This window comes from Balaenoptera acutorostrata, chromosome 15, assembly GCF_949987535.1.
Source record: "Balaenoptera acutorostrata chromosome 15, mBalAcu1.1, whole genome shotgun sequence".
In the NCBI taxonomy this organism is placed as follows: Eukaryota; Metazoa; Chordata; class Mammalia; order Artiodactyla; family Balaenopteridae; genus Balaenoptera; species Balaenoptera acutorostrata.
Window position 1 is genome coordinate 39371435 of NC_080078.1, and position 27658 is coordinate 39399092.

General features: G+C 55.0%; 1 protein-coding gene and 1 pseudogene across 1 annotated transcript; both read right to left on the reverse strand.

Annotated features, from left to right (window-relative positions):
* Nucleotides 1-14: 14 nt before the first annotated feature.
* RAB40C (RAB40C, member RAS oncogene family) lies at nucleotides 15-26997 on the reverse strand. Its single transcript, XM_007181787.3, has 6 exons — nucleotides 26639-26997; nucleotides 10717-10777; nucleotides 10171-10231; nucleotides 1469-1546; nucleotides 963-1185; nucleotides 15-430 (listed from the first exon to the last, which is right to left on the reverse strand). Exons 1-6 carry the CDS (start codon nucleotides 26778-26780, stop codon nucleotides 150-152), a joined length of 846 nt encoding a protein of 281 aa, XP_007181849.1. The 5' UTR covers nucleotides 26781-26997; the 3' UTR covers nucleotides 15-149.
* LOC114237890 (protein TFG-like) lies at nucleotides 1560-9640 on the reverse strand (annotated as a pseudogene).
* Nucleotides 26998-27658: the final 661 nt, after the last annotated feature.

A 27658-nucleotide genomic window follows, 5' to 3' on the forward strand; every position in this document is an offset into this window, starting at 1 on the left:
GCCTACTAGGGGCATCCCCACGCTTCCCAGGAGGGACTGTGTGGCCAAAGTTTTCCCTGCACACAGCGCTGGGCCCAGCGCCCGGCTGGGAGCACTCCCCAAGCGTGAGCCCTCCCAGAGTGCATCTGGATGGGGCACGGCCTGCCGAGCTAGGAGATCTTGCAGTTGCTCCGCGAGCAGTTCTGTGGTGGGCTCTGGGGTGGTCGGATGGACTTGGACCGCTTGAGGCTGTTGCCCTTGCTGCCGCCGCCCCCTGCTCCACTAGCCAGTGAGTAGGAGCGCCCGTGCATCATAACAGCGTTCATGCCATTGGCCATCGAGAAGGACTTGAGATGGCTCTTGATGGTGACAGGAAGCGGGAGCTTGTCGATGAGGTGCACGGGGGTGCAGGAAACGATGGCCCGGCAGCAGAGGTCCTGCAGACTGAACACTGCAGGTGGGGGTCAGAAGATGGGGGGGTGGGGTCAGACCGTGGGGAGGGGGATCAGACCATGGGGAGGTGGGCGTGAGGCGCGGGGAGATCTCAGTGGCCAGTGGCAATCTCGCCAGCAGGTAAGCACAAGTGACGCCTAGAGGGGGCTGGGATTGGGGAGGTCTGCAAAGCTCCCAGGGTTCCTGAACCAGAACACCCCCAGACCCTGCCCCTGCCCCAGGCATGCAGAGAGCAGCCACTGGACGCCCTGCTCCTGTTTCATCCCCGGAGCCACGGCACACCAAGAGGTGCCCTGGGAGACCCTGCAGGGCTCGGCGGCTAGACCTCCAGCCCCGCAGCCTGGGCGACCACTGAGCTTCCCTGGCCGCCTTGGCAGCTCTGCTCTGGTGGGACTGCTGAGTCCAAGGGCCTGGGAGGCAGAGCCTGGAACCTGTCCGCCTGCTGGGGGTGGGACAGGTCAGTCACGGTCCCGCCCCTCCTGAGCCACACCCCCAGCCCCACAACCAGCCCCGCTGGGCACACTCCTCACCTCGGTTGGGCCTCCAGATCTTCTCCATGCCGTGCCGCATAAGCACGATGCGGGACAGTTCGGTGAAGGACTCGATGACGTTGAAGTTGCACAGTGGGCTGACCTCGAAGAAGGTCATGCAGTTCTTCTCCGCGTAGGCACGCGCCTGCTCTGTCGGGACTTGCCGCTTGAAGGCCAGGTGCAGCCGGTTCCCAACCAGGATCCGGGGGACCCCGGGTGCGTGCTAGGTAGCGCACAGGACTCAGCAGAGGCACGAACGCGGGACGCCCCCTCTCTGTGCTGCCCCCCCCGGGGGGCCCTCTGTCGCTTCTGTGATGAGGTGGGGCTCCTTGGGGCACAGGACCCCACTGGGAGAGTGCCATAGCAGTCAGTGCATGAGAAGATACAGAGCCGGGGCACAGGAGGGGCTGAAAATGGGGGTAACAGAGGCTCCTCATGGGGGATGGGAGCGCACATGCTGGGCAGGGGGTGACCCTGGAAGGGGGTGTCCACAGGAGCACACCTACCTCATCGATCTCCTTGATCCACCGGTCAATGCCGTCGAAGGACCAGCGGTTGGTGATGTCATACACCAGAAGGATCCCCTGCAAGGGAAACGCGGGCATTACGAGGCCGAGGCGCCGCCCGGATGGAAGGGGTCTTGTTCAGGCTTGGCCCTACACCGCTCCCTCCCAGCACAGGCAGGGCCAGGGACACTGGGGCACCAGCCAGACAGCTGTCAGGTGGACCATACAGTTTACTCAACAGGCGGCATCGTGGGAAACGTGCTTTGAGCTTTCCTCTTGCGTTTCAGGGCGGCTCTGTGCACAGGGCTCGGCTAGACCCGTCCCTGTCTCCTCACCGTGGCCTGGCCCTGTGGCCCTGGACGCCGTTGTGTGTGGGGGCCGCCTGACTGCCAGGGATCTCGTGGACTCAATACTGCCTCCTCCCTCCCCTTGAGGACTCAGCTGGGGCAGAACTGGCATTTTTTCAGTGTCTTTTCTCCAAGCACGTTGTATTACCCTGTGATCATTTAAAAGTCACTCGACCTAAGACAGGTGCACACAGGACCACGTATGGTGAGGGGCTGCATCGCTACACTACCCAGCAGTGCATTCTTCCTGGGGGGCACCGAGCAGAGGTGTTTCTGAGTTTTCCAACCCACACGTGCTGAGGACTCCAGTCACTCGGGCAGCTGCCCCCACAAGCCGCACAGAGGATTTGCTGCAGGGACTTTCCTGTCACGTTCCTTAGAGACCAATTACTCCATCTGCCAAGCTCTCCTTGTCGTCTGTGCCTGGTACATCTCAGCGGGGACCTGTCACGAGCCTCAGGAAGGCAACTCCAGCAAGTGAGTGTGGCCCCCAAGCCCACTGCCTGTCTCTGGCCTTACATCCCACTCTGAAGCAGTCTCTGCCAGAACCCAACCCTAAGCAGGACTCACACCCCTCCCCATCCCAGGAAGTCTTCTTCATTCAGCCCACATCTCTATCACACACAGGGGAGGAGAAAAGTGCAGCAGCTGAGATGGAAGGAACAGGGCACCCTCCATCTCAAAATGAGGAATTTTAAAGTCTTTCCCCTTAAAAATGTCCTTCAAATTCCAGAAGATGAGGTCGTGTTAAGACAAAGGTTGAGATTACTTTAACCCATCCTGGTGGCTCCTGCTCCCTGGATGGAAAGTCTTTTTTTTTTTTTAATTTTATTTATTTATTTATTTATGGCTGTGTTGGGTCTTCGTTTCTGCGCGAGGGCTTTCTCTAGTTGCGGCAAGCGGGGGCCACTCTTCATCGCGGTGCACGGGCCTCTCACTGTCGTGGCCTCTCTTGTTGTGGAGCCCAGGCTCCAGACGCGCAGGCTCAGTAGTTGTGGCTCACGGGCCTAGTTGCTCCGCGGCATGTGGGATCTTCCCAGACCAGGGCTCGAACCCTTGTCCCCTGCATTGGCAGGTAGATTCTCAACCACTGCGCCACCAGGGAAGCCCCTGGATGGAAAGTCTTGCTCAGAGCAGGGCGGAGCTGCCTGCTAGGGAGGAATGCCAGGCCCGGAGAGGAATCGGTTGCTGTGGTGGGCGACAGAGTACACTGACAAGGAATTCATCCTGCTCCCGGGGGCACAGGGACCAAAGCCGTCTCCCTTGGTGTTGGGATGGGGGTAGAGCCACCCGCCTTCCAACTTGGAAACCCCCTTCTAAGAAATAATTGAGGACGTATCTAAAGACCAGCCTTGCCAGATGCTCATCACGGCATCGCTCATAAGACAAAGATCAGGAAACAAACTAAACGTGCGGCCCCCAGGGCTGCTGAGCAGTCCAGCGAGGTGCAGACTCCCTAGGCAGGCAGGCAGGCGATGAAAGTAAGGATTCACTTGAGAGCACCTGTGCTGATCACATGCATAACAGACTGCAAGGTGACAAACACGGATCCCAAACGTTACACACAGGGCAGTTTTTTAAAAAAATACAAGTATAAACACTCCACACACCACACAGAAAAGGTTTCCACGGACGTGACCACACATGGAAGGGCTGGACGGGGACTTATTTTCTTGCCTACGTTTCCTATGTAATATTTATTAATTTTTTTATTTTTTGGATTCTATCATCTTTATTAACCTATCAATGTTACATTTTATACATAATATCTAGTTGTGTTCTCAAAGGGATCTACTTTAGGGGACTTCCCTGGCAGTCCAGTGGTTAAGACTGCGCTTCCATTGCAGGGGGCGTGGGTTCAATCTCTGGTCAGGGAACTAAGACCCCACATGCCGTGCGGTGGGGGGAAAAAGAAAAAAAGGATCTACTTTAGTACATCGTGTTAATAGTAAAAAGCCAAGTAAGATGGCTGAACTTCAACCTAGCATTTTTTTTTTATAAATTTATTTATTTATTTAGTATTTTTTGCCACGTTGGCTCTTCGTTGCTGCATGTGGGCTTTCTCCAGTGTGGTGAGCGAGGGCTACTCTTCGTTGCGGTGCGCAGGCTTCTCATTGTGGTGGCTTCTCTTGCTTTGGAACACAGGCTCTAGGTGCGCGGGTGTCAGTAGTTGTGGCTCCTGGGCTCTAGAGCGCAGGCTCAGTAGTCTTGGTGCACGGGCTTAGTTGCTCCACGGCATGTGGGATCTTCCTGGACCAGGCTCAAACCCGTGTCCCCTGCATTGACAGGCGGATTCTTAACCACTGCACCAACAGGGAAGTCCCCAACCTAGCATTTTAATATCCTCTGGACAAGGCAAGCTAGAAAAGTCAATCACTTTGCACACATGTAAGAGTAGTGTTCCAAAATGACTAGGAAGCTGCTACTTTTAAGCAGGGGAGGAAAAAAACCTTTCACTTTTGTCTTTTATTTCCCCAGCAAATTATACTTCCAATTAACAGCAACAATATCATAAAAAAAAAGCTCTGCTTTTTAAATTTCTGTACTTCAGTACGAATTAAAATAGTAGTATTGGAGTATTTTGGGAGTGTAACTGAGCCTCTTTATCGATAACCTGGTCCAGGTTGGGTATAGCCCTAACCGAAGGGAGGACGGCTACATGCATAAGGATTAGACCCAATTGGTACTTCCAGGAGGTAGAGTGAAACCTGGTCTTGGTTGACAGGCCCCGGGTTGGCTTGGAGCCGTACTGGGTTGTAAGGCAGGGGCCACAGTGTAATTAGTGGGCTGTAAGTCTATGGAGGGTGGGTAACTGCTTGCCTGGTACTGCTGAGCCAGGTGAGTAGGCAAGTTGCTGAGACTGACCAGAAAAGGCAGGAGCCGGTGCCTGAGAAGTTGGTTGCTGGCCATGTCGCTGGAACTGCTGAGGCTGTTGAGGTGCATTTGGCCGATACAGCCTGCATACTGAATACCATTCTGCTGTACTGTCTGGGAGGTGCCTGTGGCTGCTGAGTGCCATGGCCGGCCTGCTGCAGGTACTGCTGGCACATCTGACCTTCACTCTGACCTGCTTGAGTCTGAGCTCCTGTACATGGTGGCTGCTGTGGTTGAATTCCTGGTGGGTAAGCTGCGGAAGAGGAAGCAATGCTGTTGCGAGTTCCCCAACAGTCTTCTGCAGGAGCACTGGCTGGCCCTTGAAACCTGATCATCTGTTAAGCTGAACGCTGACAGGACATTTTTATTGATTTCACCTTGGTTTTTTTTTTTCTTAGATATTTATTTATTTAATTAATTTATTTGGCCACACCGGGTCTTAGCTGCGGCATGCAGGATCTTCATTGTGGCATGCGGGCTCTTAGCTCCCGACCAGGGATCGAACCTGGGCCCCCTGCATTGGGAGCGTGGAGTCTTAACTCATCATGGAGCGGAGGATTTCTGCAGAAACTAACGCCTGTGGCTGGCGATTTTTAGTTTGGCCGGTCAAAAAGTTAATTCTGTTATTTCACTAACACTTTGCGGGTTATCACGTTCAATAGTTACACCTGACACACCTGTAAGGTCCTCTAATTTTCAAGAAATGTTGTCTTTGATCCACTTTTCTGCAGAAGCAAAGGAGTTTCATTTTCACTTTCCGTATCAGAATCAATCACTAAGGTTTTTTGTCTTTTTGTTGGTCTACTATTCACATCGTCTGAATCAAAACTATATTCTGAAGAACTATCATCTTCTGAGACACTAGTGTATATGTCGCTTGGACAATCAGAGAAAGCATCTGCATAAAATTCACCAAAATATTCTACTTCACTCAAAATTTCACGATGCGTCATTTTTGAAAATTTTACATTTATAATATACACAAGGTTGGAACAAAAACCTAACGGAGCAAAATGTGAATGATAACAACAATCGTAAATTGTATAATGAACCCATGATCAATTTTAAGCTCTAACAACTTTGCATGGTGATGTTAATTGTATCACTCTCTAAAAACATATTGATACATCTCCGGTCAGTAATATGTTAACCGCTAGACCACCAAGGAAGTCCCTCACCTTGGTTTTTGAAAGGATCAAAAGCTGACATACTTGCTGCCATAACCTGAGTAGACTGTTTTCCAGAAGAATCAGAAGCAGCAGGCTTTTTTTTTTTTTAATGTCCTTTTCTAGCAGCAGGTTTTTCTTCCCTACCATTCACAGTATCATTTTCAGGAATGTTGGTGGACGGTCCTGGTTCTCCAGGTGGTTCCAAGCTATCCAAAAGTGATTCACTTTATTTAGAAGTTCTATCAGTTCTTGATGAAGATATTTCACCTGACTTGATTCAAGGCGTGTTGGTTGGCAGTTAACATATAATGTCGGTTTCAGTATCCTACTACACTGAATTGCAAAGGTCAGAACTATCAAAAACTGTTATAAGATCTCCATCTTCATGTTTATATTTTATTGTAACTTCATCATTACTCAGAAGATTTCCTCTGAAGAGTCGCTGCATCATTAGCACTAATTCATCATAAGTATTATCTTCATTATGAATGGGAATTCGCTGAATATCCTCCCCAAGTTGAGCTTTGATGATTAGCTTCCCACTCAGATTCAACTGCCCAATCATGGTGGACTCCAGGATGTTCTATATATAAAACTCTAGAGAAAGATGGTTTGTCCAGGTCACTGCTGCCGCCCCTCCACAGGTCTCCGCTGATCGGATCGGTGCGAGGCTGCCACTGCTGGACTCTGGGGCATTGGGGGAAGGCTGTGCTCACAGCCCACTTGGTTGCCCTCCCCAGGGCCGCCGCATCTTGCTGGCAGGCTCTCACGGGCCCCGGCCAATCACACAGACCCACCAAGCCTAGCGAAAGCTTGGGCCAGTACTGGCAGGTGGGGAAAGAAGAGGGGAGGGCCTAAAAGCTCAAGCAAATGAGGAGAAGCCCATTTCTTGGGTTCAGGCTTCAACTGCACCCTGAGGCTGTCAAGGAGCCTGCCCCTGGCTGCTCCCCCTGGCTGGCGCCAGCCTCTGCCCACCACCACCAACCACCACCTAAGTCTGACAGGGCAAGGTGATGACAGAGAGGTCACAGGAGGAAGGACACAGAGCTGGTCACACTGCAGACAGGGACCTAAGTGATCATGGGCTTGGCAGAGAAAAACACCTAGGGTTGACCACAGGTGGGATAGTTGAGAAACTAAAATGAGGCTCCTGGTTACCAGGACCACCCCCTCAAAGGACTCCAGAATCAGCTGTGTATCTCAAAGAGCCAGAGGAGGGGCAAAGAGATTCTCACTATATTTCTTTTCTTTTTTTTTTGCTTAGCTTTTAAAAAGTTAGTAAGTACTCTAGGGTATAAATAGAAGCTCTGGTCCCTTAACCCCCCCAGGAATAATCTGTCTTTCAAGCATCTCCCAGGCGTTTCCTAACCCAGACTGGGTCATGGTGCAAACCGCCTGGCACCCGCAGGGCCCTTTCCCCACAGCGGCCAGCACCTCATGCCAGGCTCATCAGCTAGCACTGCTGTTGGGTCTCAGGTAATGCACCTAATTTTATTACAAACATCAGCGATGAACCTCTGAGTACATACATATAACTCGAGCTGTAAGAGAGAATCTCTGGATGCGGAGCTTGGGCCTAGGAGTGCGCACCCTTATTGTTGCCAAGGTGATTTACTGAGCTTATACACCAAAAAACCCACAGGTTTTAGGTATGAACAGTTTGATGAGTTTGGACAAATATATATACCTATGCAATCACCACCCCAACTAAAGCACAGAGGTGCGGTTTTTAATTAAGTTAGTTTTGGAGTGAGTAATGCATTTGTGTGGTAAAGCTGCCAAGGAACCAGGGGCTGTGGCTGAACACACCTGCCCACGCTCATATGCACGGGCTCTGCCCAGAAGCCAGCACACTGACAAGGGGAGCAGCCATCAAAGCCGCTGACCCACACTCGCCCCACCCAGGCGGGGCCAAGTGGCAGGCTGGTGTCCTAGTCAGCACTCGCTGGATGGTAAGCACGCACCCAGACCACTCTCCATGTGAAACCCGAAACCCTCCCTCCAGGAGACCAGTGCCTGACTGAGCTCCCCCTGGTCCTAATCCAGCTGACCCCAAACCCCAACTAAACAGGACGTTGCCCACCCCTGGATCCCTCCACATGCACAGCCCGGGGGGAACTGGCGCAGGGGACCGCTCTCCCCCTGAGTGGGAAGCGTGGGCCTCCTGGGCCACGAGTGGCCACCTCAGACCTCGGCAACAGAAAACAAGGGCCACAAGACAGAGAGGGCCAGGGGTTGGTCGGTGGCTCTGTGGCCTGGGCCCTGAGAGATCTGCAAGGCCTCTTTGTTCTTAACCGAGGGTAGGAGGGTGACAGGAAAAACAAGACTTGGGAAGACAGTTATGCCAGTCTGCACTAACGGGCCGCACAAAGCCACGCTGGTGCCAACTCTGGAAAACACCAACCAGGCAGGATGGAAACAGGAAAGGTGAGGCACTACTGTCTAGGGAGGAGCACCCACGGTCAGCTTTGCGGCCAAAAACCACCTATCCACCCACCATCCAGGCCCGAGATGCGCACTCAGAATCTGCAAGGCTCCTCCAGCCCAGAAGCAACAAGAACCCCTGGAATTAGCATAGAATTAAGCGCAAGCAACGACACATACACACTGACTGCTGACTGCTCTGGAGAGGATGTGGACGTGGTAAAGGTGTTCCCTTCCCCAAAGCGCATGCTCTGGCGAACGCCCAGGTTCTCAGGCGTGCCCTTCTGTCCTGCTCCGTGTTCACATCCGAGCAAGCGGACATCTGAGCCCGTTCAGGTTCAGTCTCCCAGGACCTTCCGTGATATTTCCCAATCGCCCAATTATCATAACCCAAGGTAACTACTCCCCTTATCTCTTCATTTTCTTTTTTTATCGAAAAAGTAACAATGTGTGTGCCATAAAAAACTGGGAAACATTCAAAAGCAAAGGGAAGACAACAGAACTCATCAGTAATCCCATGGTCCAGGAATAATGAACACCTCCCCTCGGAACATGGCTTTCTCACTTCCTTGTATGTATGAATCATTGTCAGGGTCCCTCCTCTACAGAAGGTGGCCCGCGGGACACACTCCTTGGTGCTCAAGCGCTCCCCGTGCGTCCTCAAGGGCCCGGCTGTGAGGGCCTTGTCCTTCCTTAACCTCACATCCGGTGCTGTCCACACCTGAGGGCTGCTGTCCCTGACCACCCAGCACCAGCTGCTCCAGGTGGAACTGCCAGGTTAACCACCACCTCTGCGGCCCCTCACACCAGGCACACACTGGGGGGTGGAGCCAGAGGACAGGCAGCACCACCGCAGGACGGAGCCTCTGAGCACAGCCTGAGGGTCCTCCACCCACATTCACACCTCAGCAGGGAGGGAGGGGCTCTCACCACCCCTGAGCGTTTCTGGCTCAGGAGGGGGAGCCTGGTCACCTGAAGACACCATCGATTCCTGCTCACCAGGCAGAAAGGACGCCCGGGGCTCCCCATTACCCAGGCCAGATTGAAGGGGTGACAGGCCCCACACAGCCAGAGGCCCTGACACGGGCCCATGGGCCCCCTGGCGGAGCACCCTGTCTGGGGAAAATGGTTGGACAGGGCTGACTGAGGGGTCTCCTCAGCAATTCCAGAAGCCCAAGGGGTCATGGCCCTGCCCTGCACAGACAGGGCTGGTCGTGAATCCAGTCCCCTCACGCTGAAGCAGCGAGTGGGTAGCTGGTCTCTTCACACAACTGCTTCTTCCCCTCCTTCCAGCCTTGAATCACACACAGACCCGGTCAGCATGCAAGCCCGTCATAGGGAGCCCAGTAGACACAGAGAGGGACGAGCAAGTCCCCAGGCCCCCCAGTGAGCCCCCTCGCAGGCCACAGCTTAAGTGCTCTTCCAGGGCAGGCCCCGCCCAGGACAGCCCCCACCTCCGCTCCCTGCTAATGCCCTGCCCTTTAGGACCTGCGACAGCTGGCCGGCTCCAGCTCCCAGTCCCGTGGTCTGATGAGTGATCCAGACCGGCTGGCCCTGGGAGCTCCGGCAGCCTCCTCACTCAGCACAGGGAGAAGTCACCCCTGGTGAACCAGATGATGGGGGATCTCTCCACAGTACAGGGTTCCCACACACCTCCTGCAGCAGCTCTGGGCAGCGAGGGCCACAGGAGCTCGTGGGGCCCTGGCACCCTCTGAAGGCTGAGATCCCTCCACTCGGGGGCATCCTTGTTTGGGCTCCTGGATGGAAGGCTGATGTACAAACGTAAAACTTCCTTGGAAAGAACCCTGCACGTGGTGTCTGACAGCACCGCATGTGTGAGGAGAGCGGCCCCTCTGGAGAACAGCCCCGGCAACACCGCTGGTCTTACCTGTGCGCCCCTGGAGTAGGACCTGAAGATGGTGCAGAACCTCCCCTGGCCCGATGTGTCCCTGAAACAAAGGGGGTTGGGGATGCGGCCCGTGGGACCCCAGCATGCACAGCATGACCCCCTCCTACTCTGCTGCACATGCTGGACAACCTCCATGGGCCTGGGCACCCCAGGAGACTGCCCTGTGGGGCTGGAGAACCCCAAACCTGGAGCAATTTACATCTCAACTTTGAGGTTCTGGAAATGCCCTAACGTGGAGCCCAGTAAAGGGCGAGGCGAGAGGGGCTGTGGCCCCTGTGGAAGTGAGTCTTTGTGGGCAAAGGGAGCTGGGCTCTGCCCAAACAAGCAGTCCTGGGCCTTCTGGTTTCTGCATCACGTTCCAGCCCATGTTTATACAGGGGCGGTGTCAACATCTAGTCTACTGACACGTAAACAGGGCGCCTTCCAGTCTCTTTAAGGATTCCTGAGTCACTTCACTTGGCTTCCCGGCCCGCGCAACAACTGAAGTGTGGCAGCCAGGCACCTTGGCCGCACAGCCTGACTCACCAGAGTTCCAGCTTGACCCGCCGGCCGTCCAGCAGGATGGTGGTGGTCTTGTAGTCGATCCCTGCAAGGAAGCAGAGGGTGCCTGAAGGACCCACCTGGCCAGGGCCCAGTCCCTGAAGCCAAGCGGAAGTGTGGCTCCAGCCCAGGGAGCCCAGCGACCCCAGCTGGCCACCCTCTGTGTCACCCCCGAGGCCCAAGCCAGGTACCAATGGCACTGGCCAAAGGGAGGGCAGCTGGTCTCAGCATCGGCCCACGTCGTGTGCTTCTCAAAGCTAATGGGTCTTCTGAGTTCTTGGGTTCACCGCAACTCCCAGGTACTGACAACGGGAGCGTGCTTGGAGCATGATTTAGTGGTATAGTAATGTCTAAAATGCCATTTCTCTGGAGAGGTACCTGGAGAACCTCTGCTTGCCATGTCTTTAGTTTTTATTCTTTATAGTTTTTAAAACTGAAGTATAGTTGAATTATGTTTCAGGTGTACCGCAAAGTGATTCAGCTACACAATCCTTTTTCAGATTCTTTTCCATTATAGATTTATATAAGATATTGAATATAGTTTCCTATGTTACACAGTAGATCCTTGTTTATTATTTTTTTATACTTTTAAGCGAAAAAAGTCAGTCCGAGAAAGGTGGGTAGGAGCAGGGCCAGTGCTGGATGCATTACTTTAGATGTAAGATCTTCAACTGGTTTGTGGGCCATCAGGAAACTTCCTAAAAGCTGTCTTTCCTCTCCCTCCCTTAAGCCTTAAAAATGTCATCAGCTTCTTGGCTGTTTATAACACTTGCTCTAAGAAGGCTTGGAAATGGGCATTTTTAATGCAGACACTGCTCTCACACATTGTGTGTGCGTATGCGAAGCCAACCTCAGAGAGCTGCACGTGGAACCTCTATCCCCAATGTCCTTCCATCTGCCTAACTTCTAACCATGTGTCAAAACCTGGCTCCCACCCATCAAAAGACACTCAACGGAATGAAAACACAATCCACGAAATGGGAGAGAATATTTGCAAATCACATATCTGATGAGGGACTGATATTCAGAAAATATGAAGAAATCCTACCACTCAACAACAACAAAAATCCAATTAGAAAATGGGCAAAAGACTTTCTCCAAAAAAGATATGCAAATAGCTAATAAGCACATGAACGGATGCTCAACATCACTAATCAGTAGGGAAATGCAAATCAAAACCACATGAGAGGGACTTCCCTGGTGGTGCAGTGGTTAAGAATCCGCCTGCCAATGCAGGGGACACAGGTTTGAGCCCTGGTCCAGGAAGATCCCACATGCCGCGGAGCAACTAAGCCCGTGTGCCACAACTACTGAGCCTGCGCTCTAGAGCCCGCAAGCCACAACAACTGAGCCCGTGTGCTGCAAGTACCGAAGCCCACGCACCTAGAGCCCAAGCTCTGAAACAAGAGAAGCCACCGCAATGAGAAGCCCGTGCACAACGAAGAGTAGTCCCCACTTGCCGCAGCTGGAAAGAGCCTGCGTGCAGCAATGAAGACCCAACGATGAAGACCCGACGGAGCCAAAAAATTAATTAATTAATTAATTAAAATAAAGAAAAAACCACATGAGGTATCACATCACACCCATTAGATGGTTATTATCAAAAATCCAGAAAATAAGCAGCATTGGTGAGGATGTGGAGAAATCGGAACCTTTGTGCACTGCTGGTGGGAATGGAAAATGGTGCAGACACCATGGAATACAGTATAGCATTTCCTCAGAGAATTAAACACAGAATTACCATGTAATCCAGAAATTCCACTTCAGGTTTATACTGCAAAGAAGTGAAAGCAGGAAATCAAACATGTATATATTTGCACATCCATGTTCACTGCAGTATTATTCACAATAGTCAAAAGGTGGGCACAACCCAAGTGTCCAAAGATGGATGAAGTCCATCTGTACAACAAAATATTATTCCACCTTAAAAAGGAAGGAAAGGGACTTCCCTGGTGGCACAGTGGTTAAGCATCTGCTTGCCAATGCAGGGGGAACATAGGTTCGATCGCTGGTCCGGGAAGATCCCACATGCCGCAGAGCAACTAAGCCTGTGCGCCATAACTACCGAGCCTGTGCGCCACAACTACTGAGCCCACGCACCCTAGAGCCCACACGCTGCAACTACTGAAGCCCATGCACTCTAGGGCCCGCGTGCTGCAACTACCGAGCCCGCGTGCTGCAACTACTGAAGCCCACGCTCCTAGAGCCTGTGCTCTGAAACAAGAGAAGCCACCGCAATGAGAAGCCCGCACGCTGCAATGAGAAGCCCGCGCGCCGCAACAAAGAGTAGACCCCACTTGATGCAACTAGAGAAAGCCCGTGCACAGCTACGAAGACCCAATACAGCCAAAAATAAAAATAATAATAATAAAAATTTTAAAAAATAATAAAAAGGAAGGAAAGTCTGACACATGCTACAGCATGGATGAACCTTAACGACATTATGCTCGGTAAAATAAGCCCTACACAAAAGGACAAATCCTGTATGATCCCTTCTACGAGGTCCCTAGAGCATCAGATTCAGAGACAGAAAGTAGATAGAGGTCGCCAGGGGCTGGAGGAGGGGGTGGGGAATTAGTGCTTAGTGGGGACAGTTTCAGTTGGGAAGATGAGAAAGTTCTGGAGCTGATGGGGGTGCCACTGAACTGTACACCCAAAAATATTTAAAATGGTAAATTTTATGTTGTGTATATTTTGCCACATTTTTTTTTAAAAAGGGAAAGAAGATTCTCCTGCACATATTCTCAAGCTAAAGAAACACTCTTCAGGGAGGAATAGAACTCAGGCCCGTCTCCACCGTCCTTCCTCTGCATCCACCCCTCCCCTCAACTGTCTGCTGATAACCCACTTCTTTGGGTGGAAACTCCTGGAATTCTCTGTCAAACAGGAAGCTCAGATTTGGCCCAGGACACCCTCCTTTCAGTCCTGGCTCTACAGCTGCTGTGAGCTGGGCCCCATGAGGACAGTGTTGGAAACAGCAACTTCCAGGAAGGCTCTGGATGGGGATGCCCATCCTCTACGCAATGTCACCTCCATGTGGTGGACCAGCCCAGCAGGCTCTGGCCATGGGGACTGGACACCCTCTGCCATGGGCAGCCCCATGAAAGGACCCCGACCGAGGTGGCACCATGGTCCAAGGGCCCAGCCTGGAGCTGAGGGAAGGAGCGGGCGCCCAGGAAGGGCCCAGGGGGAAGCAGGGCACAGGGAGCGGGGCTGCTGCCCTTGCCCGCCTCTGGGGAGGACGCCAGCCTCTGCACACCGTGAGGTTTGCACAGCCGGGCGCCTTGCCCACCCACCGCCTGCGCCCGACCGACCCCTTACTCACGACTTCAACTTCAGAAAGGATGACCAGTCCCCACCCTCCAGGGGCTCTGCTCAAAGCTCTGCCAAATGCCCAAGAGAGACCTGTGGGGACAGGCACTCAGAGCCAGGAGCGGGCACCATGGGGGGTCAGATCTGCTCTCCTCCCAGCAGGTCCCCCCGCACCTCCCACAGCCCACCAGCTGGGTCAGAGGGCTCCTGGAGAACAGGGTTCCCAGGGAATGGGCTACTAAACCAGTGAGACTCCCACCCAGGAGCCCTCCCCACAGCGTGGCACTGGCACCCCCAGAAAGGCTGAGCAGCCTTGTGAGGGGACTGAGGGCAGTGGACAGCAGGTCCCCACAGCAGACGGCAGTGTCCAGCTGAGAATGGCCGGGGAGCCGGCCGTGCAGAAAACACGGACAGCCCACAGGTTGACACACTCCCTCGGAGGTCAAAAAAATCTCAAGTAGGGGACTTCCCTGATGGTCCAGTGGTTAGGACTCCGCACTTCCACTTCAGGGGGCAGGGGTTTGATCCCTGGTGGGGAACTGAGATCCCACATGCTGTGCGGTACAGCCAAAAATTTTAAAAAAACAGAACAAAAAAACTCACGTATATTTTTCATGCGTGCTCTGCCTCTCACCTGCCCACCTCCCAAATCTGGATAAAAATGCACGGTGTGCTTTATGAATCCATAGAAAATACTGACACGGCAAGTCCAAAGAGAGGCCTGCCCGAAGCCCGAAGAGGCAGCATCTCCTGTAGGCAAGGATGGTGCCAGCCAGACTCCACGGCTGAACAGCTCCGACAGCTCTTAGGTCTCAATATCTGCTGTTGCAGAACTTCAATCACCTCTCCCTCACCTCACCCCACCTGTGCTTGAGAACGTGAGGAACAGAGGTTTCATGGAAAGCATCTAACACCTTGTACAGCACAGGCATGACTGCTGAGAACACAAACCAGCTCTCAGGAGCTGGAGCAGCTGCCCAGTGCGCAAGGGGGCGGGAGCAGCTCACACACAAGGAGGGGTCCCCAGGTGACCAGGCCTCAGGCTCTAGGACTACAGACACCCCCTTGATGGACACAGGGCTCGGGAGGCCGCCAGGGGCCAGAGTAGACCTCCTGTGTCCCCACTGGGGGCTGCCCAGCCACTTGGCCCCTGGCTCGGGGGTCCCTGCTGGCCCCTCACAGCCCAGGCTTCAGCTCTCTGCACCTCCCAGACTGTCAGCCCCTCTCACCTGAGGTGTTCACGAGTTCTTAAGAAGGTCTTCCTACTGTTTCATGGGGTTTCTGAAAGGAGTGCAATTCACTTGACACAAGAGGCTTTTTAAACTTCTACTGTCCACCAGGCACCCAGCTGTCTCGGGCAGCACCCGGCCAGGACCTGCAGCCTGAGCATTCAGATTCCCACCGACGTGTCCCCGCCGGCTGGGTATTCACGGTGCAGCACCGGTGGCTCTCGCTCTGTGCCGAGACCCTGACCCGCCCCGCGCAACGTGTGGGCCCCACCCTCACACCACGTTTTGCAGGGATGCTTCCACCTTGTGAATCACAGGAGACTGTGTCGTTTGTTCGGAATTTTAACGAGAATTGTTCACCATTTTGGAAAAAAAATCACATCACCCACAGTAATACCTATATCAGGTACATTTTTCTTGTCACTTTCTCAGCATCTAGTACAACTGTCCCCAAGCACTGACTTGCTTAACCACAAACGACCTTACGACATCTCACTGCACCCTTTTCTTCCTCCTTTACGTTACCGACGTATGTATACGTACGTGTGTGTTTTAGTTCCTAGTGTGGGTAGAACAGATGATCTACTAACTTCACTCCTTTTCAGGACAGTAAAGGGGATGCTGCAGAGCACTGGTCCTGACGGCCTCCTGACCCCATTTCTGCATCGCTGGCCTTGCACCCAGCAGGGAGGAGCTAAGCACCAAGCAGCTCGCCAGCTCTGGGAAAACGTGACAGGCTGGAGAGGCAGGAGCACTGTAATTACCTGGTTGCTGATGCTGCCGCCTGTGCAAGAGGTGCTTCAGAGCACAGACTCAGAGATGGGGGAGGCAGAAGGAAGAAGGCTACCAAAAAGGTCACTCAAGTTTCATCTTTTCTTTCTTTTTTTTTTTTTTTTTCAGATTTTTAACAAATATTTTCTTTCTTTTCTTTCTTTCTTTCTTTATTTTGTTTGGCTGTGTTGGGTCTTCATTGCGGTGCGCGGGTTTCTCATTGTGGTGGCTTCTCTTGCTGCGGAGCACGGGCTCTAGGTGTGCGGGCTTCAGGAGTTGTGGCACGTGGGCTCAGTAGTTGTGGCTCACGGGCTTAGTTGCTCTGCAGCATGTGGGATCTTCCCGGACCAGGGCTCGAACCCTGCATTGGCAGGCGGATTCTTAACCACTGCGCCACCAGGGAATTCCTCAAGTTTCATCTTGACAGCTGCCCACATCCTAGTGATTTGGGGAGTCTACCGGGCACCCCCACAGGCCCCCTGAGACAGGGACACACAGGAGGAAGGCTGAGAGCTGGGTGGCACTGACCAGAAGGACACACCCCTGTCTTCGCAGCTTCCCACATTCGGGCATGGGGCGTCTCCACCTGAGTGGGGCATCCACGGCCACAGCGCCAGCCTGTCAAGGACAACCTGACCTGGTGCAGAAGCCACGTTCCTTGGGCTCCTTTTCTCCCGCATGGCCAGTCCTCCCTCAGGAGTCACACTTCCCACATCTGTTGGCACCAACTCAGAACAAAAGACCCCTAGAAAATTCATCTTCACTCCACCCCTAGGAAATTACAAGGTAATCAGGGCAAAGGGAACAAACCAAGTTAATTCTCAGCTTCAGCTCGTGTGTACAAATCAAGACTGCAGATGTTTTAAAGCCTAGTTCTCCATCGCTCCTAGGGAGCAGGAGCCAGTCAGAATGAAGACCACTAGGCACAGCCTGACTGACCCCCAGGTGGAAGCATTTCCCACGTACCTGTCCAGGCTCAACTCAGACCCACCTGCAGGGAATGGCAAGGAGGGACGTCCCACCACACAGCACATCCCCCAACCTCTCTTCTGTCTTTATGTCTGTTCAGTCAACACTAAGTGCCTAACCATCCAGCTACTTTCTAACAACATGAAAAGCCACAGGACAACTTGTTAAAAATTCATAACAAAGAACAAAAACTGAGTGATAAAAGACTGAGTTAGGAATGAAAGAGAAAATGTTAATCAATGCCTTCCTCTGCAGTATTAAATCCAGCACCTGAAACTGGCACGCAGCTCCCGGGCAGCGTGGCCCCAAGCACACGCCCTCACAGGCAGCAGGGGAGCCCGCGGTTTCACGGGGGGGCTGCAGACGCAGCTCGGTCCCCACGCTGGAGGAGTTGGTCTTCCAGTAGAGCTCCCAGACCTCACCTCCTGGACCCAGTCAGGCTCCCCATGCATTTCCAACACGAAGCCAACGCACAGCGTCAGGGTGCTGTTCCCAAACCCAAGACAGGCAGCCGCTGTTCTTAGTGCTACTCCTTAGGGAGGGAAAATAAGGTCTCGCCAAGTTCCCAGAGACAGACAAAAACAAAAAAATGTCTAGGTCCTCTTGGAACCAGAAAAAACTTCCAGCGACACAGGCAGACACACAGAAGTGTCTGGGACTCACACACTGCCGTGCAGGCAGCCCCAGGCTAAGCAGTCCTCCTGGACATGCCTGACCATCCTTTACGCGTCCTCCCAAGGGGGAGGCCACAGCACAGGCCTCTGTCAAGGCCACACACCTCGCACCATGGCGTGCGTGGAGACAGAGGAGGGTCTCAGAACAGTGTGTGGGCACTAGCAGGTGGGCACAGGTCCCGCCTCCCGGCACTCCCACCCCAAACATGCCCCTCCCGAGGGTAGTGGGAGCTGAGACTGGCTTCTGACCCTTGGAATAAGGCCGAGTGACGACGTACCTTCTGTGATCACGTTGCACGGGGCTGTCCTGCTGCTCCGTGAAGCAAGCCGCGCCGGGGAGAGGCCCGTGGCCAGGAACGGAGGGTGGCCGGCTGTTGCCAACAACTACAGGAGCTCAGAAGGGATTCCGCCCCAGCCCACACCTGAGCACAGTCTGTGAGAGACAGAGGCCCTGTGAGGCCCGGCCAAGCCATGCCCAGATTTCTGACCCACAGGAACTGGGCGCTAGTAAGTAGGTGCTGTTTTAGGCCACTCAGTTTGTGGTATTTCTTGGTTGGGTTGAATTCCACAGACTGGGACTTCCAAACAGCAGACATTTATCTCCCACTGTCTGGAAACTGGGAGTCCAAGACCACAGCGGCTGCAGATTCTGTGCCTGGTGGGATGGCTTCCTGCTGTGTCCTCAGGGGCAGAGGGGGCAAGGGAACTCTCCAGGATCTCTTTTACAAGGACAACAACGCGCCCTCCTGACCTGATCATCTCCTGAAGGCCCCACCTCCTAAGACCACCACCTGAAAGTCAGGTGTAAGTGTGTGAATTTGGGGGGGACACACGTTCAGTCCACAGCAGTAACTAATCCTGGCAGCATCTTGCAGAAATGCAAGTGTGCACTCCTCCGACCAGCCTGTAAATCCCTACCAACACAAAATAACAGAAAGAACCTTCATCAGGCTGTGGTGGGAGAGTCCTAGTCCCTGGAACCTGGGGACATGCTTCCCACAGGGCAGAGGGGCTTTGCAGATGTGATGGGTTATGGGCCTCAAGAGGGGAGAGGACCCTAGGTTACCCGGGTGGGCCCAATGTCATCTGGAGCCCTCAGAGGTGGGGACCCTTTGCCGGCAAGTCTGACAGATTAGACGGAAGGAGGGTCCTGACCTGGCTTTGGAGGTGGAGGAGGAGGACATGGTGAAGAGTGCAGGTGACCCTGAGAAGCTGGGACAGCCCTCTGTTCACAGCCAGCAAAGGAACAGGGACCTTGGTCCTACACTGTGACTAATCACTACAGCTTCAGAACAGTAAGATGACGAGGTACAGCAGCAACACAGAGGGAACGTCCCAGCATACCAGTAACCGATGGTATTCCCCTCAGCATCGTTTTCTATTATAAACAGACTCAATACAGGCTAAAAATCCACCCACTGGGAGGATTTAACAGGAGGTGATCCACAGGATGGAATGCTATACGGCCCTCAGCATGGCGAGGACGGAAGCAGGATATAGAGCGAACACAACTCTCATACCCTCCTGATGGGATAGAAACTGCTCGACTGCTCTGGACCACTGGGTGGTATCTACTAAGGCTGCACCTGCAGCCCAGCAATCCCCCCCTCACTGCATCCCAGACAGAAACACAGACACTCACTCACCAAAAACACGTGTGAGAATTTTCACAGCAGCACTACTCAGAGTGACCCAAACACGGCAAGTCTCCCAAAGCCCACGTGCAGAGTAGATGAATACACTGCCGTCCTCACACGTGGAACGCTGCACACAAAGGAGGCATGAACCACAACTACACACGGCGATGTGGCCGAAGCCCACACGACACGGGGAAAGAAAGAAGCCACACACAACTACACACCGTGTGGTTCCGCTCATAGAAAAACACCAGAAATGCAAACCAGTCTGTGATGTAAAGGTCAGCGGTGGCCAGGTCTGGGGCAGGGGGCGTAGTCTGCAAAGAGTGGAGGGAGGTGATGGCTTCTCAGGTGAGTGCACCTGTCAGCACAGCCACTGAACTGCAGGCCTTACACAAATACAGGTTCTTGGTTACATAAATTATACCTCAATAAAGCTGATTAAAAGGGAAAGAGGCTGATGACAATGCTGGCCAAGACGTAGAGCTACAGAACTCTACGTGTTGCCGGTGGGGACTCAAAATGAAAGGTCACTTCAGGACCCAGTCTGACCACTCCCTGTATGGGAAGCAGACACACACATGGCCAGCAACCCCACTCCCAGAGACACGTACACACGAGGATTTGTGCGTTTGAATGTCTCATGTCACTGAACCAGACACTTACAAAGGGCCAACATGATAAATATGTGTATTTCTCCACCAAAAAAAAAATTTTTTTAATTTTGAAGGATTTGTACAAGAATGTTCATAGCAACATCATTCACAGTAGCCAAAATCAGGAAACCCAAACCGTACTGATAGGTAAATGGACAAACAAACCAGGTGCCTGCGTGCACAGGAGGGCCACCAGGGATAGGATGGCACTTGCTGCAGTATGCGAATGTGAATGGACTTGCTGAGATGAACGAGCAGACGAGAAAGGCCATGCTGTATGGTTCCACTTACAGGAAGTGCTGGCAAAAGGAACCTAGAGACACAAGAAGCAGGCCAGTGGGGACCGAAGGGGCACGAGAGAATCACACCTAACGTGCTGACCACGCGGATGTTCTAGGGACAAGGACGATCTGCTGGCTCCAGCACCTGCCCTTCTCCAGAGGGGGCTGGCACCACGGGTACATGTGCCAGCCTGCTGCCAGGGCTGCTCAGAAACAGAGAGGACACAGAGGCACCTCATACAATTCAAGACGTCCTTGTACGCTGGCACGCGGGATGGGGAGCAGCAGCTCGAGGGTGGTTTGTGGGCTGGTTTCCTCAATGCCTTAAAAACCACGCCAGACCAAACCAAAGCAAAAGCTTTCTGCTGTCCATAAAGAGCAAGCACACTTTGCACACAAAACCTGGCGAAACACGGATTATAAAAACAAACAAACAAACACAACTACTCATAACCCCAAAACTCAAAGGTTACCATTAACATTCTCCTAGATTTCACTCGATTCTGTCCTCCATCTTACATACATTTATACACTATGTAATTCGACATGCTTTTTTTCCCACTTAACAAGATAACAGAGAGATTTCCCCATATCATTGAATATTCATTAAATATTGTTTCAAACCAGCATTTTTAAAGGCCTATAATATCTCACTCTACAGATATACCATATGTCCCCTGCCAGACCCCTGGGCTGCTTCAAGTTTTTCATTTTTATTAAAAAAAAAAAAAAAAAAAAAAGCCTTGCTTTTCTCCACTTGTGTCCCCTTATGTTCCCCAGGATAGACTCTTGATCACTTCGTGGAAAGGGCAGTGTCTCACAGCTTTGGACACAGGCTGCTGAGTCCCCCAGCAAGACGGCAAGCGCTGTCAGACTTGCTCTGTGAGGAGCTCCCGGGTGAATGTTCCATCCTGCTGGATTTTAAGGTTAAACATCTTCCCATGTATTCTTCACCAGGACCTCCTCTCTGAAGGGTCTGTGTGTTGCCAAGTGACTTGAAGTAAGGAAGATACTCCCAGCAATGACAACACGACCAAGCTGTTCCTACTTGTTGAGGGGCCTCATCGCCGCCGACCGGGACCCAAGCCGTGTGCGCAAGACTGTGCGCATGTGTGTGCCTGCGCATGTGTGTGCCTGTGCACGTGTGAGCCAGTGAGCGTGGGCCACGCTGAAAGGGGCCTCTGCCGGCCACACCGCACCGGAGCCCATGCTCAGGGACACACCTCCTCCTGCCCCAACTACGTCAGCAGGAAAATCAGACTCAGCTCCCAATGCACTCCACAAGTTTAAGGACCAACAACATCGGACCCAGGAAGAGAGAGAGGCCTAAACAAGGGAAAGCAGAGATCAATGCAAAACAACTGGCTAAAACTAGGGGACTGCTATAAGCCACACCAGCCCAGGGCTTAGCAGGCAACGGCCAACAGCGGCAGGTGGGCAAAGTGGCCAGACAACGCTGCTGCCGAGTTGGAGCTCCCAAACCCTCCGCGGTGGTTTCTGGACCTAAACACAGACCCTCGGCACCCTGTTAAACATCTCCGTGTTCCAAGGCTGCACAAAGCATCTTACGTCCCTGTTATCAGTCCTCCCAGCGAGATGTCGCACAGACCTCATCTGCAGGCACCCACCCTACCTCTGCCCAGGTGATGGACAACCACTGCCCGGGAAGGTGCAGGCCAGCAACAGCTCAGCTTACGCCCCCAAGAACCGCTTCAGTCCCAGCGCGTCTGCCCAACCCCAGGGACCACAGTGCTGTGCTCTGATTCACAGAACACACCGGGTGGCCTCCCGGGCTCACAAATATGTGTTTATCACCAGCCAAGACCTTTGCCCAGGGGTGGCACTGACTCCCTCGCCCAGACCTGGCACCTGGCTGCCTGTGGAGAGCCGGTCCACGTCCAGGGCTCGGGCCTTCTCCACTCTGTTCTTCCTCTCTGGGGATGGGGGCTTCCTCTCTGTATGCTGGCTTCCTGACACCACACCCTCTGCACTCCTTGGCTAAACCTTGGTTAGACCCCTCCTCACTTTCCTTCCCTCCTCACGATTCTGGAAGCCTGTCTGCCAAGCAGCCCTCCTCCTGTGTGAACAGCTTCCCTCTTCTGCGTTCTAGCCAAAGGGCCGTGAAGAGCCGAGGTTGCCTGATCATGCCCCACCGCCTCCATCAGCATCAGTTTACCCCGTCATCTCTGTTCCCCTGTCCCTCCTCTACCTTCTGAAAGACGTAAGTCCACAGCCAACGAGGTCCTGGACATTCTGACCTCCGCAGAAAAAATCGTGCAGCACTGTGGACACCGGAGTCTGCCCGTCACTATCAGACCCCAGTCATGACCAGAAAACCTAGGTTACCACCTTACCCTCAGAGTTCAAGTTCACTTTATTCACTTTTATTTCCCAGCTCATTCCCAAAGAACTTAAAGGGCCCACCTTCCCACATTAAGGGTGACCCCGCACACCCGGTTTTGGCGCGGACGGCCCCACCTCGGTCTCTGATGCCTGCACTCAGTTCCAACGCCCTTCTCCCGAGCACCCAGGGCAGTAAATCCAGGCCCACCCGCCACCTCTCCCTCCCTTCGCGCATTCCTTCTGCAGCTCACTCCAAGCCAGGGTGCCTGACACTGAAACCTTCCCCACTTTCTCCAAGCGCCTGATGGACGACGCCCTGACTGATGTGGCCCCAGGCCCCACGACACCCTGTGAGCGGCGTGTCCCCACACTAGATGCTGCCCGCTCCCCGGCCTGGCTGCAACCCCGCCTCCTCCTCCTCCTCCCCTGCCCAGGCCAGGTAAGTGGCCAGCTCTTCATGGACCAGCCACCATGCACCCTGCCAATTCCAATTCAAACAGAACAGCAGCCGAAAGTGCCCCAGGACCCTTCCCACGTGCTTCCCCACACCCTCCTAGGGTTTCCTTCCTGAAACACACTTCTACCTGATTCATCATCCAAAACACAAACGCTCTTGCTGATGGGAACAATGATATCATGTGTGCACGACACAACACAGCAGTGTTGCTAGGACCACGCAACCCCTCGAGGGAGACCAGCTCTGCGCTGCCCGTGCCTGCCACTGAAGCCTTCGCTGTCCTCTGCTCAAACTTACGGCATGTGCTGAAAGCTGGGGAAAGGCTTCTAAAACTGAAAATATTCTAGCTACACACTTAACTACTACCTGAAAATCTAGCAAAAACCATGCCTATCCAAATTACAGATCAACGTAACTAGCATAATCCGAAGCAGGTACCAAAATCCGTCCCTCAAAGCCTGCCATCCTCTTGTGTAAGGTAGGTTGGTCTTTATACCACATGTAGCACATGAGTACCTCCCACAAAGGGGCAGACTAGAGAAATCCCTCCAGGCGTGCAGATGGGTCTACGTGTGGCCCTGTCTGGCTTCCAGAAACTTCTCTGGAAACTGGTGGTTTGCTGTCCTGGTTAGTGGCTGACCCTGGGCACTCTTGGGGCTCTGCTCTGCTGGCACACCCAGGAGAGAGACAGGCAGAGCAGGAGCACTGCAGTGAAGTTAGAACAAATGGGCCTTGGTGACTGGTCCCAGGCCCCAGAGCAGCGGGAGGGGCCCCAGGACCTGGGACAGAGACGCCAGGAGGGCAAGAAAGTGCAGGGAGAAAAGAAAGAGCTCAGCTTGGGAAGCACTGAGGACAGGAAGTGCTGGAGGGGAGGGTTGTGGTCATCAGAGAGAGAAGCCAGGCCCAGGCCCAGGGTGGAGGCGAGGGTAAGGGCCCAAGAGTGAGTGGTGAGAAGGGGTCACCCCCGCAACCACAGTGCCGGGCTCCTGGCAGCCAGACTCTAACTGGGGGAGCTCAGCGCCCAGCTGCCCAGCGCTGCCTGAGCCCCGGTTCTTCACCTATAAAATGGGAGGATACTGGTGCCTCGTCCAGGGTGGTGGGGAGGAGAGGATGAGGAGTGCCTGGCACACATCACATTTGGGCCCACACCTCACCTCAGAACCTGGCACCTCACAGAGGAAAGGCAAACCCAAAAAAATCACCCAGAAAAATGGGTGAGATCCAGACACAGGCACCCAGGCAAGCACAGAGACAGAGAAGGGACTGGGAGGGGTTGCGTGGTGACCATCACCACAGGGGTGCCACACCAGGCTGCTCTCTGCACCTCCCGTGTGCAGCTCTCAAGCTCGCACTGGGGACAAAGCAGTGGAGAAAACACCAGGCATGCACAGTCCAGCACGAGAGCGTCTGAAGATGCAGTTTCCCTTAGATCTGCACTGAGGACAGAAACCAACTTCCAGCCAGAGAAACACCTGGAACTGTCCAGGGACATGGTAACGCACTGGCACGCTGGGGCGCAGGCACACAGCATCACTGGGTCCCAGAAACAGAAAACAGCCAGCAGGCCCCACAGGTTCAGGGCAGACCTCCACGCTGGCCATGCTTTGTGCACACCCGTCACAGTCACCTTGATCCTCCAGCCATCAGACCTCCTTCCTTCCATCCCCCACGCCCTGGGCTCAAAGGAGGCGAGCTCCCACCAACACTGACCCCGAGGAGTGGACAGCGAGGATGGAGTTATGCCCACTCTCTAGCCTTCCAGGACGTGGGTACATCAACCACGATGTGTTTTCCTGTAGGCCCCCAACCCTCCACGTGAAGACTATTGGGAACCAGGGTGCGGAGGATGGAATTGCCTTAACCGAGGCTGTTCACCGCCCTCGGTAGAGTGGGAAGGGCCCAAGCATGGCAGCAGAACGCTTCCCGAGCTCCGAGGTGCACCCGGAATGCTGCCTCGGTGCCAACACTAGCCCGGCGCCCCAGGGGCCCACCAGCATGGAGCAGTCTGGCGCTGCGCTGGGGAGAAGCTGCTTTCAGAGCCTGGCCCTCCCTCCTGCCAGCTTCCACCATGCAGACTCCTGCTGCCCGTGCTCTGAGCCTAACTAGCCAGTGGCCGGCCCTCAGGAGCCTCGACAACGACGATGATGCCGCCGCCGCCGCCACCGCCACCGCCACCGCCAAGTCCTGACGACGGCAAGTCCTGACGCGTGCACAGATCCCTCTCCTCAGACCACTACTGGGTATTAAGAGAAAAGAAATCAGAGCTCCTAAGGGGAGCGAGCTGATGCCCTGACCGAAAGGACTGTCTAAGAGGGGGCTCTCCTCACCGTTCCTGGCAGATGGCCCTCCCGCTGGCCCAGGTCACTATGAGTCCCTGCCGTCTCCACCACCTCAGGCAGGCCTCAGCCCTGCTTCGGTCAACGTGCAACAGGAAGTGCAGCAACACATCACTCCCCGACAGCGGGGACAGGAGGCAGGTCCCCCTCTCCACCTGTGGCTGTGTGTCCCCGAGCACTCGCCGCACCCGGCTGGAGGACCCTCGGAAGCAGAGATCACGTCCTGGGAAACCGCTGCTGCCCTGATGGAGCCCAGGCCCTCACGCTCTGCTGGACACACACCGCCGGCCTCCTGGGCGCGGGGCTCTGGAAAGCAACAGCACCTCTGGGGAGGCAACTCAAGCGTCCACCATCTGCACCTGGAGAAACACCTGGCAGTGGCGGCGAAGGGGCCGGCTCAGCCCTGGAGACCTCCCACTTTCCCTCCCGCCCCTAAAATGAACCCAAGGCCCTGCTTTCCCTTCCTTCCCTGGGGCTGGGAGCATGTGCTCGGGGAGGCGGCACAGCCCCCAGCAGGAAGGGTGCTCGGCCAACCCAGGTAACCCCACGACCCTAACGAGTCCTAAAACGAAAGGGTGGGAAAACAGCGCCCACACTCTCGGCTGCTACAGGCAAGCAGTTTAGCAAACAGCCGCCGCTGGCGGTGGTCAGGCGGGACCGACAACAGCCCAAGACACAAAGCCACAAAGGGTGTGCAGAATGAGGATGCCAAGAAGCAGAATTCCTCAGGAAAGACAGCCCAGCCAGGAGCACGAAGGTCCTCGGGAAGGGAGGGCCCGTGAGCCTGGGAGGGGCCGCAGGGTAGGGGCACCGGCCACAGGGCCGCACTGGCCCCTTCAACCGCGGAAGCTGAGGGGAGCTCAAGCAGGTACCAGTGACGGGTATTTGCTGTGTATTTTGGCCACACGTCCAGAAATCTGGAGAAAACGTTTAATCCCGTCAAGAACGGGCATCTTCCTCCAGCACTAGGCATTGATGCTCTAAGCCCTTAGCCAACGGCTTGCCTTTGAGTACACCCAGGTATGCACACCTGGTGTGGACCCGCGACCAAAGAAAAGCCCTTCTTCCTCTGGAGACCCGCGGCCAAATCTCCGCCCCCAAAGAGGCCGCGGGCCCCAGAGGGCCTCGGCGAGCTCGGGTCGCTGCTCCCCCGGCCCCCGCCCGGCCCCGGCCCGAGACCAGGCGGACGGCAGGTCGCCGGGCAGCGCCAGGTGCGCGCAGCGGCCCGCCGGCCGGCCTTACCATTACTGTAGGCGTACGGGGACTCGGCCGCGCCGTCCTGCAGGCTCTCCAGGATCTCACCCTTGCCCACGTCGCTGTCGCCCACCAGCAGGAACTTAAGCAGGTAGTCGTAGCTCTTGACCGGGCTGCCCTGCGTCCCCATCGTCGCTCACGCGCGCGCGGGCCTCGCCCGCATGCCCACTGCGCCGCGGAGCCCGGCGGCGGAGGCCTCCAACCGACCTGCGGGCGCCGACGCGGGTGAGCGGGATCTGCGGACGGCGAGGCCGCCCCGCCCGCACCTGTTCCACCGCCCCCGCCTGGCCTCTTCTTGCTCAGCCTCAGCGCCGCCGCCGCCGCCCCGCCGCTTCCCGCACGGCGCCGCGCAGACCCACCGCCCCGCCCCGCCCCACGCGCCGCCATTGGCCGCCTGCCACCTCCCTTCCCGCGACCATTGGCCGTTGCCCACGCCCGTCAGCACCACTATCGCCCCAACCCCCTCCCCGCTTCCCAGACTTCGCTGCGAGACCTCCGCTCGCCCCGCCCCGTCACCGCCCCGCCCCCACACTGTTGCCATAGGTCACCCACCGCCCCCTTCATGCGGCCATTGGCCCGTGCGCACGTCCATCACAGATGCCCCGCCCCCCACCTCTTCCCACGCAGCTCTGCGAAGCCTCCGGTTGCCCCGTCCCATCGTCGCCCCGCCCCTCCTTCCACCCGTGGCCATTGGCCCTTCGCCTCCCGCTTTCCCAGAAACAGTGGTCCGCCTGCACGTCCGTCACAGCACTACCGCCCCCGCCGCTTCCCGCAGAGCATCCGAGACTCACCAGCAACCCTGCCCACTGCCCCCGCAACTCCTCGGCCCTCGCCCGCCCCCTCCCCTTCGCCTTTGGCCACCGCTGCCGATCTTCCCAGAGCCACTGGACCGTCCGCACGTCGATCACGGCCCTCTAAGCCCGCCCTGCTCACCCCGAGCTTCCCGCCCCCTTCCGAGACGCTCACCAATCAGGAACTTGGAACTCCAGGTTGTTTGCATACGCCCCC

Coding starts and splice junctions, on each gene's coding strand:
- RAB40C (XM_007181787.3), bottom strand. CDS start 26,780: ATGGGGACGCAGGGCAGCCCGGTCAAGAGCTACGACTACCTGCTTAAG. Junction 1,186..1,468: donor GGATCAAGGAGATCGATGAG/GTAGGTGTGCTC, acceptor TGCGCTACCTAG/CACGCACCCGGGGTCCCCCG. Junction 431..962: donor GATCTGGAGGCCCAACCGAG/GTGAGGAGTGTG, acceptor CCCCACCTGCAG/TGTTCAGTCTGCAGGACCTC.